Source organism: Onychomys torridus, chromosome 2, assembly GCF_903995425.1.
Source record: "Onychomys torridus chromosome 2, mOncTor1.1, whole genome shotgun sequence".
NCBI classification, from domain to species: Eukaryota; Metazoa; Chordata; class Mammalia; order Rodentia; family Cricetidae; genus Onychomys; species Onychomys torridus.
Window position 1 is genome coordinate 57,054,559 of NC_050444.1, and position 21,029 is coordinate 57,075,587.

Here is a 21,029-nt window from a genome sequence, read left to right on the forward strand (position 1 = left end):
CTAACCCTGCTTCTCAAATTATCCTTCCTTCTTGCACTCTTCATGCTGCTGCCCCTGAATATAGTCTGTGCATACACTTATGTTTGAGTTCTATACAAAGGCATGCAAGTACATGTCAAAAATACTCATATCCTAGATGTCCCGGGGAGAGTGAAAAACCGTAAGAGTATTGGGCATTGTGACCCATGCCTGGAATTCCAATGTTCATGAGGCTGACAGGAAGATGATGAGTTCAGTCCAGCCTGGACTATACCACAAGTTCAAGTCCAGCCTAGGGTACATGGTGAGACTCTGTCTCAAAACAGAAGTGACAAAAACAAATCCAACCAGCCAAACAAAAAATCCCCAGAGGAGTCTGAAACACCTGCTTCAGACCTTTAAAATATCCTGAGCCTCACTCAGTATTTTCATTGGGAAAATAGGCAAAATCTATTTTTCTTAAAATGTTGGGGGGCAGGGGAGGTCAGTGAGCATTGTACAACATCTAATCTGTAATATGAACTCAAGGGATGGTAAAACATCATTACTATGACAATTAGATAAAATGAAAGTTAACATAATCGTCTTAGCAAGACAAATATAAGATAGGCCTCTGACACTAGCCATCAAAACAGCTTTAATCAACAGAAGATGTTCTGTAAGCCCCATTCACAAAGGTCTGGAGAAAAACTCCTCTCTGTCCATCTGCAATATAAAGCAATGCAGCTACGTCTATCCAATGCTGAGAGTGTCTCCTGTCCATAGGGCCCGGTTAATGCTGAATTAAACTATCTGTGTTGATAGAGAGAGCAAGATCGCAGTTAATCCCATAAGGCAAATGCTGTACTTTCTAAGTCTTTCTTTCTTTTTTTCCCATGATAGCTAACTTACAGGGTTACCCTGATCTTGACTGATGGTTGACGTTCTACAAGAGTATGTGTTGCTTGTCAATGAGAGACACATGACTTCACTGAGCCAGATAGAAAGCTATCAGGAATGTAAATACATATTGCATAAAATTTGCAAGATGAGTAACAGTGGTGGTCTCTAATGTACTCTCTAATGTATAGTACAGTAATTACATCACAGTAATGCTATTTAAATTTTAATATGCTTCCAACATGGACATCAAGTACCAGCAATTAGTGTCTAGTCTGGACTTCTTGGTTCATTAGCTTAGTATGGATATGGTATAAAAGAAATCATAGAACTCGTATTTTTTTTCAGAGGCTAATTAGCATCTTTCTTTTGGTGGTCCAAAAATTGTCTGTGGTAGGGAGACACCATGATTACAGAGGTGAAAAGATGTCAGTACCGTTGAGTAAGTACCACACAATGTACATCCAAGAACAGTGCTTTTTAGTTGGTTTCGATTATCAGCATGAAGCACTAATGTTACTGCTTGTCCGAAGATACACTGTGAGATTCTCAGTGCAATCTTAATTTTGATTCTCTCTGTCAGTACTGTCAAGTGTATACCAGGCCGAAGACTGCCTCACTCACTCTACATACAGCTGAGACTGACAAGGTTGTGAGCCCCGGAGAGCCTTTATGGATCTTACACAGGAAGTTTTCAAGTTCAGGATCGTTTCCCTCCTTCCTTCCTCCCATTGTTTTTTTATTCTTGAAACAGGGTCTCACGAGGCCACAGCTGGCCTCAAACCCGCTCTGCAGCCTAGGAAGACCTTGTGCTCTTGACCCTCCCAAGAGCTGGGATGACAGGCCTATGCCACCATAGGCTTAGCTCAGGACCGCTATCTGTCTGGGTTGAAGAGGTCCTGCTTCTTCTTAAGTGGATCCTTGAGGGTCCTTTCAGAGTCCAATTCTCCCTTTTCCCACTGCATATCTGTGGTAGCCCAGCCTCAGAAAAACAGTGTCACGATAATCAGGACCACAGACAGGAAAACCAGACATGAAAGACTTAGTAAGTAAAATACTGCAACTCTTCCAGATTAAAAGAAGGTTTTGAGGGAAAAGTAAATTTTTTTTTTCATTAAAAAGCATCATTTATAGTGTGTTACTATGTTACTATAGAATGGGCTTACTATCTGTAATGAATTAATGTTTCGTTTCTAAACTTTTAAATTTTAACTTCTAATATGACAATTAATAAGTACACATGTGTTGGTTAATATTTCTCAACTGGACCCAAATCTAGACACACCTGAGAAGAGGGAGTCTCAACTGAGAATTATCTCCATCAGACTGACTGTGGGCAGGTCTGTGCGGCATTTCCTTGATTCATGATTGATGGGCGAGGGCACAGCCCACTGTGGGTAGTGCCACCCCTGGGCAGGTGGTTCTGGACTGTGGAAGAAAAGAAGCTGAACAAGCTACCAATGGCATCCCCATCCCGCAGTGGTCTCTGTCTCTGACTATTTTGGCTTCCCTGATGATAGATTATGTTGCCTGTAAGCCAGATAAACACTTTCTTCCACCAAGTTACTTTTGGTCATCTTGTTTCTTGTTTGTAGCAGTAGTAAGCAAGCCAGGAAAACATAGAACCTACATAAATATTTTAAGGATTTCCAATTGCTTTTGAATGTATGGAGACATTTAGAGACAAAAAATTGAGAACTAATGTTCTGAGCCTATCTCATTTAATTTTAAGTGTGTGTGAGTGTTAAGATACGTGTGTGTTGCAGCATCCGTGGAGATGTCAGAGGCCAACTTTCGAGAGTTAGTTCTCTCATCCCACCATAGTTTCTGGGAACTGAACTCAAGTTGCCAGGCTTGTACTGCAAGAGGTTTTATCCACTAGCATCTCACCACTCAGCTGCCTGCCTGCCCCCCTGCCTCCCTTCTGAAACATTACTCTACTGCTGAAGCTGGCCTCAAACTTGTGGGCATCCTCCTCAGCCTCTGGAAGGCTGAGCTTATGGGTGTGCACCACCATGCCAAGAACCTCATTTAAATTTTCATAAAAATTCTGATTCCCTTGCCTCCAGTCTTCAAATGTTACCGCCACCTAAAATGCTACCATGTATCATGTCTTCCCTATTTGCCAGTCATGTGCCTGTCTGCTCCAGATCTCAATCCTTCCTCTGCAAAATATGTTTTCCAAGACTCTTTGCCAAAGACAATGGGAGCCGTGTGCTGGACGCAGGAGAAGGACATCCAGTCCTCCCACGCCCCTACTCTGGGCTCAAGAAATACAGCACTTTCTCCTGGGTTCCACATCCAGCTGAATGGGCCTGCAGTGTGGTATCTGCCAGGCTGCACACAACACTTGCAGCTGTAGTAATAATCTCTCGCCCTGTGTCAACCTACTGGAAGTGGTTGGTGGCTTCCTGTTCTTTTGCCCAGGAGTTTTAACTTCTCGTGTAACTGTTTTGTTTCCCTCAGCACCTTTGCATGCATTCTCCAAGTGAATTCTTTTTACTATACTCTCTGGTGAGGGGTCTGTTCTCCTGCCTGAAACGTAAGCTTTTTACAAAGTCATGATATGATGGCTATTCTTGGTTGTTAACTTGACTACATCTGTAATTAAGTAAAATAAAAGAAAAAAAAATGGAAAGCACACCTGTGAGGGATTGTTGCTTAATTTGAAGTAGGGAGATCTACTTCTAATCTGGATTAAAGACACATGCCTTTAATTTGGGCCACACCTTCTGCTGGAAGTCTATGTAAGGATATGGAAGAAAGAAGCTTTTGCTCTTTGCCTGCTTGTTCTTGCCTTGGTAGTAAGTGCATTCCTTCACTGGCATTAAACTTCTCCAGGATTCTAGCTTCTACTGAAGACCAGCTGAGAGATCCAGCCAGTAGACTGAGCAATTTCTGGATTCTTGGACTTTCCATTCGTAGCCAACCATTGTTGGACTAGCTGGACCACAGCCTGCAAATCATTCTAATATATCCCCTTTATATGTGTGCATATACACATATGTATACATAAATGTATATGTTGTACACACACACATATATTCATTCTGTTAGTCCTGTTTTTCTAGAGAACCCTGACTAATACAGGGGATTTCCTGGTCTGTAATTCATTTTAATCATAAAACCAACAGATGTTAGTGTCATTATTATACATATGTAAAAATTGAGGCTCGGGGAGAATTAACTTGTCCCACAGAAGTGGGTCTCAGACTCTACTCTGAGTCAGAATTACCTGGAAAACTTCAAGACACAGACTTTTGGACTACCTCCAAATTTCTGATCCAAGAATTCTAGGATAAGGCATAACCTGCATTTCTCGAAAGTTCATAGGCAAAGCTGATGCCACTGGTCTGGGGAGACTGCTGAGGACCCCTGCTCTTGATAGGTTATATCGGTGGGCAGGAGGGTCCACCCTGCGTCAGATCTTCCCACTGAACTTTATAGGAGTGTTTGATTAGCTCAACGGTGGGCAAACAACCCGGAAACAGATAACTCGCTTTGAGATCAGAGTCCAGACCTGTGGCCAATCACTCCTCCAGTTCTCTCTCATGGTTTATAAGTTTTTTGTTCCAAATAATCCCTTCTTTTGCTAGTCTAACACTGAACCTTCTCAAGCTTTAAAGACGTGTCATGATCTGATAAAGAATTTGTCAGGGTGACAGGGCCACAGACAGACCGACCTGCATCTGTCTTGTACTGTTTTACAGATTTTCATCCTTTGGCCTTCTTACTAAGTAGTTTAAGTTAGGCCAGCCAGGCACTCTCAGTCCTCAATGTCCATTCTCTTGATAATCCACTCTAATATACACCTCCTTAGTTACGTCAAGGACTAGACACTAAGATTCCAAGACTTATCATCTGGGTCTTTGATAAGAAAATGACATTTCATTTTGGCTTTAGTATATACTTCCTGATCATGCCCAGAATTGTCTTTGTTAGCCATAGTAGTAGGCTGGACTTTAGGGGTACCAATATATGTATGCCTGGTCTTTTTCCTGAGTTGTTAAATGACCATCCTTTAAAAGCAGGAACTGTATATGTTTTGAGATATTGCTAATCAATGACAGCATTTCCCTTGAGTCTCATGTCAGGAAGGCACATAAAAAGACTCTAAGAGAACAAAGCCCGCACTTAATGCTCACATTAGGTGCTTAGTGTGCCCCATGTCACACAATTCTTAGCATGTTACAGATAGTGTATTTCTCTTATTGCCCCTTGCCCAGATGAAAAGGAAGGCTTAGAGAGGCTGAGGTCTAATAACACCTAAGAACAGGAGATTCTAGGAAACAGGCAAGCCCCCTAACCTGTAAGCTACTTCTGGAAAACAAAGAGAACACACCCTGCCTGGCTTTGACATCTACTGCCCACAGATGGTTCCCTAGGGATCTAGTGTCTGTTGTTGAAATCTTTGTGCATATTTCTCTCCAGAGACATGCAAAGGCAGTTGGCCTCAGGGTAGGCCTTTTTTGTTTCCACTGAGAAAGCCAATAATGAATGGTGTATCTGAAGGCCACAATAGGTAAACACTGGATAACTATCAACAGTTCCTAGTTCCTCCTCGGCCCCTGGTGGCTGGGGTAGGCTTGGGAATTGATAGGATGTGGAAGGAAGTCATCCTTGGGTATCATGGTGCTTGGGTTTCTCTGTGTTGTCTGTCACATGTTGCTATCATTAGGTACTAGGTTTCCATCACTTCAGTGGGACCAGGAGCCAGGCAGCATGGGCTGCTGCCAGCAGATCTAAAGGACACAGGAAATGGAAAACAAAAGAAGTGCTGACTACCGGCAGGCACTGCTCCCATAATTCCTCACTGTTCTCCACTGCTGGTCATCTGGGCTGGATGATGAGAAATACCAAGAGCCTGTGTTTCTTTGGAACAAACAACTTCAGTTTGTCTCTCCTTAAAGACATCCATTCTAATTTCTAAAGGCATGAACTCAGAATCAATTGGATACAAGACTAGAAGGAATTCATATGCTGAAAGAATATCTGACCAACTTTTCTTCCAATATTAATGAATTAGAAATGAAAATGGTAAAGGTTTTGCTACTAAGCCTGGCCACCTGAGTTTGATTGATCCTAGCAACCCACATAGTGGAAGGAGATAAATTAGTTAGCCTCTGACCCCCACAGATGTATCGTGCCACACACACACCATCATCCACCCATACACTCATGAATAAATAAATACATAAATGTGAAAAAATGAAACTATTAGCCAGGTCACAAAATAAATGCCACTTCCTCACAGTTTTGGGGCATGTTTCTTTCCTTTAATATCATCTGCCAATCAGTTTACACTTTCATGGGAATAATTCTTTCACTAATGGGCTACGGTATGTGGTGTGTTATGCTGGCTGCTGCATACCTCCCGTAACGGGAAGGGAGGTAGGATGGCTGTGAAATGCCTGTGCAGTTTGGTTGTGGACATTCCTGCTCCACGCTGTGAGAGCCAAGTATAGTCATCCAGCTTCACCAATGTTTACCTTTCCTACTGCTTCCGTAGACCAGACTAAAAGATGGTTGATCAACCATGTGGCCAAATGCTTGAGGGAACGGAGGAGTTTGCACCCTGTCTTCTCTCCCCTCCGTTTACCCCGTGAGTCTGTCTGATCACTGGGACTGTGTGAGGAAGCTCACTTTCCAGTCTCTCTTCTCTATGTCCCAACAGTGTGCCAGCTGTTTAACAGGCAGCATGCCACTGAATACCCTCAATGATTCTGTGGACTGGGTGCTTTCAGACATGATAGATGAAGAAGCAGCCTCAGAGAGACCTAACACTGGCTAGTAAAAGTTGCTACAGTTCAGACAGCTCCACTCTCAAACTGGTTCATCCTCCTACAGCATCATTTTTCTAGAAGACTCAAGGAAAAAGCTCATCACGTAAAAGAAAACATGGATAGAATTATTATCAATTAGAGTCTGAAATCAGCACGAGTATTTTAAGCTAACGCACAGACAAAGCCCTACCTGCACAGGTCCTCAAAGATGACACGTCCCAGCACACACACAGGTATTTTGAATACAAAGCTTGTAAACCACTTGCCACACATGGAAGTCTGAGGCAGGTTAATTTGACTTCTTTCAAAATGACAGTGTCATGTAAACCTCTCTATCTAGAGGACAGGTGGAACACTGGTGATGAGCAGAGGGAAGGCCTCTAGAGTCAGGGCCTTGCTGAGATGTCCCTTCCAACTTCAGGCTGCCTCTCCATATACCACTGATCTCCACAATGCACGCTTGATTTTGCCAGGGCTCCAACTAGCCAATGAACAGTGGGGTAAAGGCAGCAGATGCGCACATCCACACTCAGTTGAGTTTTAAGTCTCTGGCCTCCTCTTGAGTATCGTGTATCCCATCTCCCTTCCCTGCTGGTGCTGAGATGTAACAGTGTGTCACCTGAGATGCGGCCATTAAAATTACATAGCACAGGTAATGGAGAACTCTGTGCAAATCAGGTAATTAGCCCTGGTTTCCAGGGTAGTTTCCTGGCCCTCTGGGCTCCCTCTCTCCGTGTCTCTTAGCACACCTGGGAGCCCTTTTCTGAGGCATCTCATGGGATTTGTTGAGTGGGGGGTGGTTATTTAACACTGGCCTCATTAACTCAGCCACCAAGTCATCCTCAGTATTGGGTTCACCATGTGGGGGAAGGGATTGGTAACTCACAACAGGCCATCAGTTCTCTAATGGCTGATGGCCAGTTGCCGAAGAGTAGATTCAGCTGTCTCTGCATGTTGTCCATGAACAAACAACTGAACAAACTTGGGTGGCAACAGAATCTACAGGGGGCAAATTTTTTAAAGAAACAGGACCTTAGAATGCCTATCTGTGTTAAAGTACTCAGTATAATCATCTACAACAGGGCCCTGGCTATCCTCAAGTTTTTCCCTGTGACTGGTGATTCTGCCTCTGGACATCCCCAAAAAAGAACTCACAGGACAGTCAGGAGTAAGCCAAGAGTGTTGCTGATTCTTGGGAAAGAACACTAGTCATGAGATGCTAGCGTAGTTGAGAATATGGGTTTTAAAGTTGGGTTACCTTCGGGCCACAAGGTGCTCTAAATGTGTTACACATTTTTATGAAGTACTGTGCAAGTTACTTACTGCTTTTGAGTCTTAGTTTTCTCATATGAGAAATGGCAATTATATTCTAAGCCTTTCCATAATTTCCAGGTTAATGACAATGTACAACAGAAGCAGTAGGTATTAGAAAATAGCAGCTTTACTGCCATGCCTTCTTAACGGGCAAGCTCTTAGAGCCAAACAGTTTATCAGAGCCCAAAGGTCAGTCTTGTAGCCAAAGCTCTGGAAGTACTTGCCCATTCACAAGGCTGGTTGGGGGAAAGGGGATTCTACTGTTACAGTGATTAGCCTGTAAAACAGAAACAATGCCAACAGCCATAGACATGCTTGACAACACTTAGCCTCCTTCAGAGTTGTAATCCAAGCCTCCTTGCTTAGTTAGCACTGGCCATAATGAATAGACTGTCCTGGGTGTAAGTAGTGGGCTCTGTCCCTGCTTGTCTAGATAACCTGCACTCACCTTCTGCTGAGGTTAACTAATCTGACACTGAACACAGGCAGATCTAGTGCTCAGTTTTCTGTAAATCAAGTGGGAGACCCTGACGAGTGGCAGTTTCTCTAAAGATTTAGGTTCTCTGCTTGAAGCCATGAGTCGCTCTGACTCCTGGAGTTTTCCGAAGATTTGGGAGACTACCTGAAGGATTTGTGATCCTCATCACATCAGCAAAGACTGACAACGCCTGTAAATCTGCTGAGTCTACAAGTCTGTGTTAATATTCTGCAGACATTGTCTAGCAATTTCCATGAGTATGGTTGATAGTTGGGGAGTGGGGAGGGAAGAAAAAGGAGAGGGGAGAAGAAAAGAGGAAAAGAGAGTCAACCAACACAGACATATCTTCAGTACCTTGTATGCCCTGGGTTCTAATGTGATCCCTCACTCCCCCGCCATGTTGCCTCATTTGATCCTTAAAACAGCCTCATGAGGTCAGAATTAGAACAATGGTTTACAAACAGAGGGATGGAAATTTAGAGATAACAGCACACAGCAGCTTGTAAGCAGCAGACCGAGCTGATTAAAGCCAAACAGTACTTTCACCATACTGCAAATACATCCCATCCACACACATCCTGTCTGGCCAGTGTCATGTGGATTTATTCTTAAGTTTGAAAATATAAGTGCGACATGCAATTAAAAAAAATAAAAGGTTAAAATTCGAATGTTAATCATAAATTTAACTTCTCAAATCCTGAGTCTGAGATATTTTTTGCCGTGTATGTATTTTATTTATTTATTTAATTTTCCCATGATACTTTGGAAAATGATGAAATCATATGTAGGAACTAAACGGTGACGATGGCGGCACATGCCTCTGATCCTAGCACTTAGAGAAGGCAGGAAGATCAGGAGTTCCAGGCCAGCCTGGGATGCATAAGTTCCATACTAGCCTGACCTACATAGTTAGGCTCTGTTTCAAAAATCTAAAGGTGGCAGATGTAGCCCATTGATGGAATGTGTGACTAATATTCTGAGTTGGATCTCCAAAATAGGGATACAACTATGTCCACACTGTACTTAGAAAAATATGCAGAATGGCTTAGAATAACTAGACGGCTGGGCATTATGTAAATGGCCCAAGGACATGGACTCTGTCTGCTTTGCTCTCTGGGTAACTGAAGCAGGACCTAATCCCAAGCATACACAAACTAAACATGCACTGACTGGATGAGCAAATGAGTAATAGTCAATTGGCAGTCACAGGTCATTGCAGACCAAAGGAGGAGTTGGTCTGTGGCCAGGCTCAGAATGGACACAGGACATTTGCAGAACCTGAATGCATTTTCCAGACATCTCAGTGCTGATTTTTATTTTTATTTTTCTAAAACAGCAAAAGTCAAAGCCAATCACTTTAAAATTAAAACAAACAAAACAAAACAAAACAAAACCAAAAAAACAACCCAGACTTAGGAAATTTTCTCTGTCCTAATCCTCCTAAAACTATCAGTTGAGAATCTCCCAGCATGTGAACTAATGATACATCCATATAGACTTTAGGCCACTCTTGCTCAAACTGACTCCTAAATTACATGCCAGCTGTGTAGTCCAGAGAAAGTCCCTTAGGCTCCTGGCTACTAAAATGCAATAGTCACGCCATTGAGCTGTTGCAAGGACTAAGTAAGACTGGCAGTGGCAGCTACATGCAAGCATTTAGCGGGCTCTGCAGACACGAATTTGCTTTCCCTCTAACTTGAATCTTCCCTGCTGACTCCCATTTATTCTAAAACTGTCGATGTCAGTGAGATCACGTAATTGTGTCTTACACACTCTTATTCCACCTTTACAAAGACGTTTTCAAAACACATGAGTCAGAGGGTTCTAACTTTTTGTCTGAGTATCAGATCTACAATGTTCAATCCTGTTATATAACAGAAAAGCAGGGAAGTTGGAACTAGAACAGAGGAGACATTTTTGTAATTAGGCAACAGTATTTCTTTTAAGTCTGCGGCTTTCTGTTTTCTGTTTTGGTTGTATCTTTAAAAGAGGTAGAATCAAAGGGAGGTGGCCTTGTGTCTGCAGTTACTGCTGTTCTGAAATGAAGGCTTCAACCGAGACATCTGCTGGGTTTCTACCAAAGCAGACCAGAAGAGAGTTCAAGGGAGCGTGGAGGGGACTGTGGTTTACGAGGAGCCACATGTGTGTGTGCTCCCATCTGAAAAAGCTTGACTTCTGGCAGCCACGGGCTCCTAGTGACATCTCGAAACAGATGAAAGGCCTGCTTTCTTCAGTGTTTCAGTGGTGGAGATCAACAGCTGTTTACATCCCTCAATACCTAACTAAGGGTGAAGCCTTCACATCTGTCGGTGCTTTCCTGTTCTACTTCCTTGGATCGCAGTGGGAAGGAGGTTAAGTTTGAACCCTGCTCAGTTCCCACACAGGAACACTGCCATGTGCCCAGGATTCTAACTCTAAGCAGATCTCCCCGTGTCTCATCCTCCCAGGATCTCTGGTTTGCCTAAAGTTCTTTTATTTTATCCTGATACACATCTTGATCATTTCTCTGAGAATGACTCTTAACAACACAAAGATGAAAAGGGACTTAGAAAAAAGCTGGACTTAGAGGGAGGCTGAAGGGGAGACAGTGGAGTGCACTGGAGAAAGTGCTCCTAAAATAGGATCTTTTCAAAGAAAGCACCAATGCACTCCTAACACGACACGTTAGAAAAGCTCGAGAATGAAGCCAGGCAATAGAGAGCTTGCCTCGCAACCTGAGAACTGATTGTGTTCTATATGTAAAAACAAAACAAACAGAAAACCCAGAGTTTGATGGCACATGCTTATAATCCCAGTAATGTGGAAGCAGATATGGGTGAATACTTGAAGCTCATTGGCTGAGCCAGCCTGCTCTAACTGGTCAATTCCAGGTTAAGAGAGATCTTATATTAAACAAAGGTGAATAGCACCTGAGGAGTGATGTCTCAGGTTGTCCTACAACACAGGTACACACACACACACACACACACACACACACACACACACACACACACAGACATGAAAGCATGAAAGAAAGTGTCTTAGTTAGGGTTTCTACTGCTGTGAAGTGACACCATGGTCATGGCAATTCCTATGAATGAAAACATTTAAATTGGAATGAGTGGCCCACTTACAGTTTGAGAAGCTCAGCCCATTATCATCATGGCAGAGAGCATGGTGGCATGCAGGCAGACATGGTGCTGGCTACATCTTGATCAGAGGGCAAAAGGAAGTAGACTGTGACTCTGGGAGGTATCTTGAGCATAGGAAACTCAAAGCCCACCCCTACAGTGACACACTTCCTTCAGTAAGGCCTTACCCACTCCAATAAGCCACACCTCCTAATAGTACCCAATCCCTATGAGCTTATGGCGGTCAATATAGTGATATTTTATTTGTATTGAAATGTGATTTTATTTGTATGTTAATAAAGTTGCCTTGAGGTCATAACAAGCCAGAGCAGAAGCTGAGCGGTAGTGGGGCACGCCTTTAATCCCAGCACTTGGGAGGCAGAGCTAGGTAGATCTCTGTGTGTTCAAGGACACAGCCAGAATGGCAGACACATGCCTTTAATCTCAATACCAAACATAGAAGACCTGGAGGTCTGTACAGACGGGCAGTGATGAGGAGGTCATGTGGCTGGGTTTACAACCAATGAGAAAACAAAACAGAAAATCTATAAAAAAAGATAGGACACACAGAGGTAGCTCTCTGGCGGAGAGGAAGAACAGCAGAAGCAGTGAAGGGTAAGGTTTTCGGCTCTTGCTCTGACCTCGTGGTTTTTAACTCTGCAGTTGGTTCTGTGTTTCTTATTTAACAAGCCGGTTACATCTACAGGTCAATCCATTCAAACTATCACAGGAGGCCTCATGGAAACAAGTGCTAGGTAAATCCAGAAGTGGTGGTGTGGTTTGAACAGGTATGGTCCCCGTAGACCCATGTGTTTAAATGCTTGGCCCATAGGAAGTGGCACTATTAGGAGGTGTGGCCTTGCTGGAGGAAGTGTGTCACTATGGAGGTGGGCTTTGAGGTCTCATATATGCTCAAGTTACACCCAGTGTGTCACACTCTCCTTTTGCTACCTGTGGATCAATTTTAGAACTCTCAGCTCCTTCTCCAGCACAATGTCTGTCTGCATGCTGCTATGTCCCACCATGATGATAATGGACTAAACCTCTGAAACTGTAAGACACCACTATTAAATGTTTTCCTTTATAAGAATTGCTATAGTCATGGTGCCTTTTTACAGCAACAAAACCCTAAATAAGACAGGGGGCATCTCTGCATTGAACACTAGCATCATGCAATGGTGGAACTTCATAAAGATTACTTTTCTAGTCACTAATTCACTCAACATCATGAGGCTTCAGAACTCACTTATTCCTGAGATATTCAAATAGTACATATTGTATAGTTGTACAGAGGTTATATCATAATGAGTGGAAACCCACATACACACACACAATCTGGTATCTGATCTGGACCTCAAAGGAAACATACAAAAATCATTGGGGAAAGAGAGAGAGTATGGGTGACTATACTACAGAGAGAAGCAGATTGTTTCTCAGGAAAGAAAAGCATTATGAATGGTTACTTTCAAAACTGAAGGTTCATAAGGAATTCAATGGTTAAAAAAAAAAAAAAAAAAAAAAAAAAAAAAAACAACTCAAGCAATGGACAAAAGATAGGAGTGTGTGTCTTAGGGTTACCTTTGCTATGATCAAACACCAGGACCAAAGTAACTTAGGGAGGAAAGGGTTTATTTGGCTTACTTTATCCCACTTCACTGTTCATCATGGAAGGAAGTCAGGACAGGAACTCAAACGGCAGGAACCTGGAGGCAGAGTCCCAGGGAGAGGTGCTGCTTGCTGGCTTGCTCAGCTGTCTTCTTTTTCTTCTTTGAAGATTTATTTTATTTTATTTTATGTTTATGTGTATGGGTATTTTGCCTACATGCATATGCAGATATATAAAATTTCTGCACAACATGCATGCTTGGTGCCATGAATACCCTGGAACTGGAATTACAGACAGTTGTGAGCTGCCATGTAGGTGCTGGGAACTGAACCTAGGTCCTCTGGAAGAGAAGCCAGTGCTCTTAACTGCTGAGCCATCTCTCCAGTATCTCAGCTGTTTTCTTATGGAACCCAGGACCACCAGTCCAGGACTAAGCCCACCCATATGAGCTGGGCCTGCCTATATCAATCACTAGTTAAGAAAATGCCCTATAGCTTGTCTACAGCTGATCTGATAAAGGAATTTCTTAATTGAAATACCCTCCTCTCAGATGACTGGTTTGTGTCAAGTTGACTTAAAACTACCCAGCATGGTGGGCATTTCTCAACAGAAGACATGTAAGCAACAGACAGGCATAGGAGAAAAGAAGACATAAGGTATTATGTATGTAATCAGTAAATATCCAATGGATGCCTGAGTAAAGAAATGTAGCATGCATGCATAATGGAATGTTTTTCAGTCTTTAAAAAGAAGGAAATCAGGCCTGGAGAGAGAGAGATCTTGTGGAAAACTTGGGTTCTGTTAACTAGACTCTACGTGGCAGCTCACAACCACCCATAACTCCAGTTCCTGGGCATCTGTCCTTTTCTTCTGGTCTCTGTGGACTCCTGCACACATATGGTGCACATAAACTCATGCAGACTCATACACATAGAATAAGTAAGTCTTAAAGGCGATCTTAGCTAGGTGTGGTGACACGTGTTTATGATCCTATCACTTGGAAGGCTGAAGCAGTCCAGGCCAACTAGGGCTGTATAGTGAGTCCCAGGGCAACCTGGCCCACACATGGGGACTTGTCTCTACTCCACCTCATTCCCCCTCTCTCTCTCTCTCTCTCTCTCTCTCCAGTCATTTGTAATAAAATGAATCATGGATGAACTGAGTTGGGCACATAAAGGCAAATGTCATGCTATCTCACAGGTGGAATCTAAAAATGTTAAGTTCATAAGAATGGAGTGGAATGGAAGTTACCAGGGGCTAGTGAGAGATTTTGTTCAAAGGATACAAAATTTCAGTTAGAAAAGGAAAAAGAACAACTGTACAGTATAGTAACTGTACTTTTTGTTATCTGTTGTTAAGGTACAGGTTAAGTCTCATCTAAGAAATCCTCATTACTACTACTACGACGACGACTACTACTACTACTACTACTACTACTACTACTACTACTATTATTATTATTATTATTATTATTATTATTATTATTATTATTATTATTAGCAGGGCTATAGGATCAAACCCAGGGTCTTGGCCACGCTAGGCAATTGAACTATACTCCCAGCCTTCATCTAAGATCAGGGATCGGCATTTTGAATACAAGGCCCAGGTAATGTTGACAACTCTAATCTATATAGGTTAATATTTCCTTAAAACTAAAAAATGCTAGCTGGGCATGGTGACTCACGAATTTAATTCCAGCACTCAAGAGTGAAGCAGGTAGTTCTCTGTGTGTTAGAGGCCAGCCTTGCCTACTGTCAAGTGCCAAAACAGCCAGAGCTACATAGAGAGACCTTGTCTAAATAAATGGTAAATGCTAATGAATTCCATTTTAAAAAGAAAGGAAGTGCCACATCAAACTTAGAAACACACATACTGACAAAACTTTTCTTGGGGCTAGCAGATAAAGATACTTTCCCACAAGCCTGATAACTTGGTTCTGTCCTGGGATGCACAAGGTTGAAGGAGAGAACCAGTTCTTGCAAGTTGTCCTCTGACCTCCACACATGTACCTGGCATGCACACTTACACACATGCAGGCTGATAAAGTATTAAAAAAAAAAAAAACACTTTAGCTGGGAGGTGATGGAGCATGCTTTTAATCATAGCACTTGGGAGGCAGAGGCAGGCAGTTCTCTGTGAGTTTGAGGCCAACCTGGTCTACAGATAGAGTTCCAGGACAGCCAGGACTGTTTCACAGAGAAACCCTGTCTCAAAATCCCTCCTCCCCTGCAAAAGAAAACAAAAACAAAAACAAACAAACAAAAACCACGTAAAAGTAATCTTCTTGGAAATTCATAAAATGCACATTGACAGACTACCCTGTGCTGAAAGGAAAATACTCAGCTTCCTCAGAATTTCCCAAACTGATTTTTTCCCCCTCAGGAGGAATCCAGCTAAGATTCCTCAGAACATCAATGCTGTGGAGCAAAGAAACAGAGAATTCAGTTTGTATGGAGAATGATGAAGAAAACGCCTAGAAACGAAAGCAATAGAATTTTCTACGGAGAGCACAGAGACAGCCACTACTCCCCAGAACAAAGTCTAAAACCACCTCTGATGCTCTGTTCCCCAAACGGATGTCTGGAAGCTGTCAGCCTCTCAAGTAACCCAAGGGTGCTGTACTGAGATATTTGGTCTGCAACTCAACGTGGCAATGGCGACCACCAGCGGGCAGGAGTGCGCAGAGTTCAAAGCATCCAGAAGCCAACACCAGAAGGATGATGCCATCTCATTATTGTATGTTCTGCATATGATATTAACGGTTGTTCTGAAAAAGAAAATCCGGGCTGGAGAGATGGCTCAGAGGTTAAGAGCACCGACTGCTCTTCCAGAGGCCCTGAGTTCAATTCCCAGCACCCACATGGTGGCTCACAACCATCTGTAATGAGATCTTGTGCCCTCTTCTGGCCTTCAGGGATGCATGCAGGCAGAACACTGTATACATAATAAATAAATAAATCTTAAAAAAAAAAAAAAAGAAAGAAAAAGAAAATCCATCCCAGTGCAAGTAGCCTCTAATAGTAAAATGAAAGTTCACGAAGATAAGAATGAAGGATTTCCTACCCTCTGGATACGTGAAACACCTGCCCAGGGGAGTTTCTGGGAAACTCCTAGTCAATACGGCTTACCTTACCTCCTTTCTGGTAACAAGGGACAGGAGAGGGATGTCTGAGGGGACTAGACAGTTAAGACAAAGCCAGTACCTGACAAACCAGTTAATGTGTTGAATATTTCAAGATGCACCATACTGCGCCAACCAATTTATGTAGTTTTTTTTTTTTTTTCTAGTATAAACCTAATAACTTCCATACATCCCTTCTCAATTGGGGGACACCTCACCATCTACAGTGATTTCAACAGACTTCATCATGTGCGTTCATCATATGCCTCTATCTCAGCTCTCCCAATAGTACGATATTCACTCATCTTAGAAATGTTTCTGAGTATCTAGGCAGACTTCCAACATTGTGCTAAGCACTGGAGACCTGGCAATGGGAACAAGAGTACTCTTGTGCCTACTTAGCCCTGGATATAAAGCAATGAATTCCATAGTCAGCCGGTCCGTCCATCCATGGGAATCCAATAGCTAACAATGCAAAGAAGTAGGAAAAGGCTGAGTTTTGTGGTTGGAAGCCCAAAACAAGCCCAATTATCTGCATTTCAAATGTTCCAGTCTGTCTGGCAGGTAATGGAGTATGCCTAGTAGTGGTGGTGCACACCTTTAATCCCAGCACTCGGGAGGCAGAGCCAGGCAGATCTCTGTGAGTTCGAGGCCAGCCTGGTCTACAGAGTGAGATCCAGGACAGGCACCAAAACTACACAGAGAAACCCTGTCTCGAAAAACCAAAAAAAAAAAAAAGAAAGAAAGAAAGAAAGAAAAAGAAAAAAGAGTATGGCCTACAACTGCAGTACCTTGTGATTAGAGAGAGGCAAATGCCAGAATTTTTATTTCCCCGGGATATGAACCCTTGTGTGCTTGTTCCCCAAATAATCTGTAGATTCCCATAATGTGATTTTTAATCATGAAAGATTAATACCAACAGTAGTTATACCCCCAATCAATGCAACCTTGCATGTCAATTAGCCAAAAACTAAAAACCTTACCAGGCTGAGTAGATTTGGAGTCTAACCCTAAGAAAGCCGAGGAGATCCTAACATTTTCCCAAGACTCCCAAGCATGTGGAATGTATACCACTAAGAGTCCACAAAATCACAAATAGACAGACCGTAAATGACCTCTGTCTATTTCATCAGATTCATATATATTTCAGATATATAGCTGATGGAATTGGGGAAAACATTGACATGGGTGCTATCTAGTATTCAAAGACAGTGTAAGACTCCCATTGTGAAAGCTTTATCAACTCGGGATAGAACAGGACAAAACATTAAAAAAAAAAAAAAAAAAAAGCAAAAACCACAAATCAAATTTCGAGGTCCATTGTGCACTCACCAACACATGTTGGAAATATATCCTCATTGTTGATCTGGACTTCAATCCAATCCATAAGCAGGTTCATGTACTGGGGAGCCGGTAGTGCAGTTGGCTTCTTATACTTGAGGTCATCCTGCCATCGATACTCGTATTTGGGCCCCCCTGACATCACGGGGCAGGTCTGCTCAGTGCAGAACTCACAGATGGTGCCATAGATGAGGTTGATGCGATTGAAGAAGTCCACCACGTGCACAGCCACCCAGTCGTTCTGGTCCTCCCCGCTGGGCAGCTGCACCGCAGCTCTCAGGTCCACACCTGAGTTGAGGGATGCCTGAGCTCGTTTATGCAGCTCGAACCTCTGTGTGCCAGGTTCAAACTTCCTCTTGGGCCGGAAGGTCTTGTCCTTGTTGAACACTTGCTTCAGGGCTATGGACATGGTCTCCTCCTTGTCTTCCTTCCTTTTACAGGAAGCAAAAAGGCACTTGGGACTTTTCAGTGAGAGATCACAACCCAACAGAGTTTTCCACTGCCAGCCCTCAGGCCCCAGGCTTGCAGCCTATAGTTTCCTCTAGTTTAAATGGCTCCTTCTATCTTCCTCTTGAATGATCTCCAAGGGAACCTCATGTTCCTTCCTAAAGACAAAAAAGAAAAGGGAACTTGTGAGTGCTCAGTGTGCATGTAAGAACTAACAAAGAAGCTTGTGGCAGTGGCACACACCTTCAATCCCAGCACTCGGGAGGCAGAGCCAGGAGGATCTCTGTGAGTTTGAGGCCAGCCTGGGCTACCAAGTGAATTCCAGGACAGCCTCCAAAGCTACATAGAGAAACCCTGTCTCGAAAACCACACATAAAAAAGAACTAACAAAGGCTTAGGAGAATTTGCACCTTACATTACTGGCTGTGGTTAGTCCCTCTGGGTCTGAGTATGTGAATGTGGAGGTTAAGCTACTGCCTTGCCGGCTGCACTGGTACTGTGAGCTATGCAAACTAAGGGAGAAGAGATCCCGCCCTTCTTTTCTTTGTGGTCCCTGTCAAATCTTTGCTGGCTCTTCTCTGTGTGATCCTCAGCTAAGGGCTTTTCCAGGGTGCCAAGGAAGAGTATGTTGGCCAATGATTCAATTCTATCGCATATCTACTCCTTTTTGAAGACTAATGAGTAGGCATAGATTGTCTCTGACTTCCCAAATAGAGATGATGGGACCAGGTGGCTAAAAGGAACTGTGAAAGTCTGCATCCATTCAGTTTGTAAGAAGTGATGAAAGTGGACAACTTAAGCTCTGTATGGGTCATGTGTGATGCAGGAGAGAAGGCTGGACCACAGATGGGGGGTGGGATGAACAAGAGGAGAGGGCAAAGAGGAGGAGAAGGAGGAAGAATAGCAGGGGGGAATAGGGAGAGGAGGAGAAAGAGGAAGGAAGGAGGGTAAGGGAGAGGAGGAGGAAGAGGAGAGAAGGTAGAGGAGAGGAGCAGGAAGAGGAAGAGGAGGGAAGGTAGAGGAGAGGAGGAGGAAGAGGAAGGAAGGAAGGTAGAGGAGAGGAGGAGGAAGAGGAAGAGGAGGGAAGGAGGCCACTGCAACAGTGGCTATTGAAACAGAGAAGCAGAGCATACACTCAAGTTGCCATGGGGAGAAGAAGACCAGGAAGAAAGCAGCAGTAAGAGGGGGAAGTGGCTCCTTCAGTTCCACACAGTCTAGGAAATGGTCCCGACACTCCTGAAGCTTAGCTACACTTGGCACCCTTGGGATACAGTCTTCCAGGATTGCTCGAATAATCCCTGACTTTAATTCTGCTGACTTGGAGTCAGTTGCTCCTTTGCAGGGAGCCCTAACTCTGACGCAGTTGTCAGCTCTACAGTGCACAGCCTTTAAGTTCCTAACGTCACTCCCAGGAGCCCTTTGGAACGGAGCCATTCAACAGAACTTGCTCTGGCAATGGACATGTCAGATGTGCCTGTGGTCCAATGTGACACCCTCTATCCACATGCGTGTGACTTGGGAACTGAACTTTATAATTTATCTTACTTTCATTAACTTGAATTTATTTAGCCATACATGTCTAGTGGCTGCCACAAGGGACAGTGAAGCCTTGAAATCCCAATGTTGTCCATTATTCCATTTGACTCTCAGAACTCTGGGAAGATTTACTGATTCATGGAAGAGCATACACTCACAGAAAGTGCCACTCTTCACAGATCTCCAGGTGACAGGATTACTGGCTTGATAACATCTATAGATAGCAGGAGGCACAGGATGTTATCATATTTGGCACCAAACTTGGTTTGTTGGCCCCTTGTGAAGGCGCTTTCCACATGGCCCCAAACTCTGAACTGTGATGTATTTCATCCTGCCATTCCTACTGGTTCATGAAGCTCCCTACACAGAGTGATCTGTCCCGTTCTGTTCTTTACACACATCCCCCAGAAGCTGCCAATAAAGTTTGAGTTGAGGTGAAGGCTATCCTGTGGTAATAGGTCCATTTGAGCGGAACCATAGCAAAGTAAGCCGAGAGCTGAGGCCAGCCTCAGAACAGCCAGCACAAAACCTGTTACAGGGGATTGGCGGATGAGCTCTCTGAACTGCTTTACTGACACCCCGAAGGGGTTCTGCCACCCCCACATGTGAACAGGGCTTGGTTAAGTCATTGACACAGGAATATGTTCCTGAGGTATCTCTTCAAACTTGTAAACTTGCATGCACAGTCTTCATCATGGCATTTTCCATACAAAATTAGTTTCTGCTAATTCTTCCTGAGAGACTGGATTCCCTCCCGCAAATTTTGCTTTTTGCTCAACACAGCCATGGTCCTATTACCATGTGCTTCTTCTCCCTGGAATGCCACATCTGGGAAATGGAACTTTTTTCTCCTTCTTTTGTGGCATTAAGCATACACTCCCTGCTCCCACAAAAAGATCCAAGTGGAAAAAGATCACATGACACTCTGCCTGAGATCTTCTATGAAGTCATACTCCAGGGTACTCTGGACTATCAACTACATGGATATCAACATGAAAGTCTTCAAACTCTAGGGTGTGAACAGGTGAATCTCTTTTTAAGTGAAAACCTTTTAAGGGGCTGGGTTATAAGCTCAGTGGCAGAGCACTTACCCAGAATGCATGAGGCAGTAGATTCAATTAGAATGAAACAGAAAAAAAAAAGTGGGAGAGGGAAGGAAGGAGGGAGGGAAGATGGAAGGTGGGCTCCTTGAAGATTTAGTTTGCCTGAAAGGAGCCTGAAGAGACCTGAACCTTTAAAAGGTCATTACTAAAATAAATGCGTAAGTGAGAAGTTGGGAAAATGGAGAGGCAATGGTGAGACTTTCTCCTTCTTTTTCCTCACTAAATCAACAGCAGCTCCTCTCTGCAGCACAGCAGTGACAGGTGGCCTCCTCCCTTTAGCAAAGAAGACTGGTTCACAATGAGGGGCCCATCAACTACCATGGTCCTTAGGG

The 21,029-nt window shown here is 43.4% G+C and overlaps 1 protein-coding gene across 1 annotated transcript in view; it reads right to left on the reverse strand.

Annotated features, from left to right (window-relative positions):
- The window catches only part of Mob3b (MOB kinase activator 3B), a 193,295-nt gene that overhangs the window by 103,250 nt on the left and 69,016 nt on the right, over nt 1-21,029 (reverse strand). Inside the window, exon 2 of the mRNA XM_036179808.1 lies at nt 17,603-18,216. Within this exon, the coding sequence (XP_036035701.1) occupies nt 17,603-18,020 (418 nt within the window). The 5' untranslated portion in view covers nt 18,021-18,216. The remainder of the gene's footprint in view (nt 1-17,602; nt 18,217-21,029) is intronic.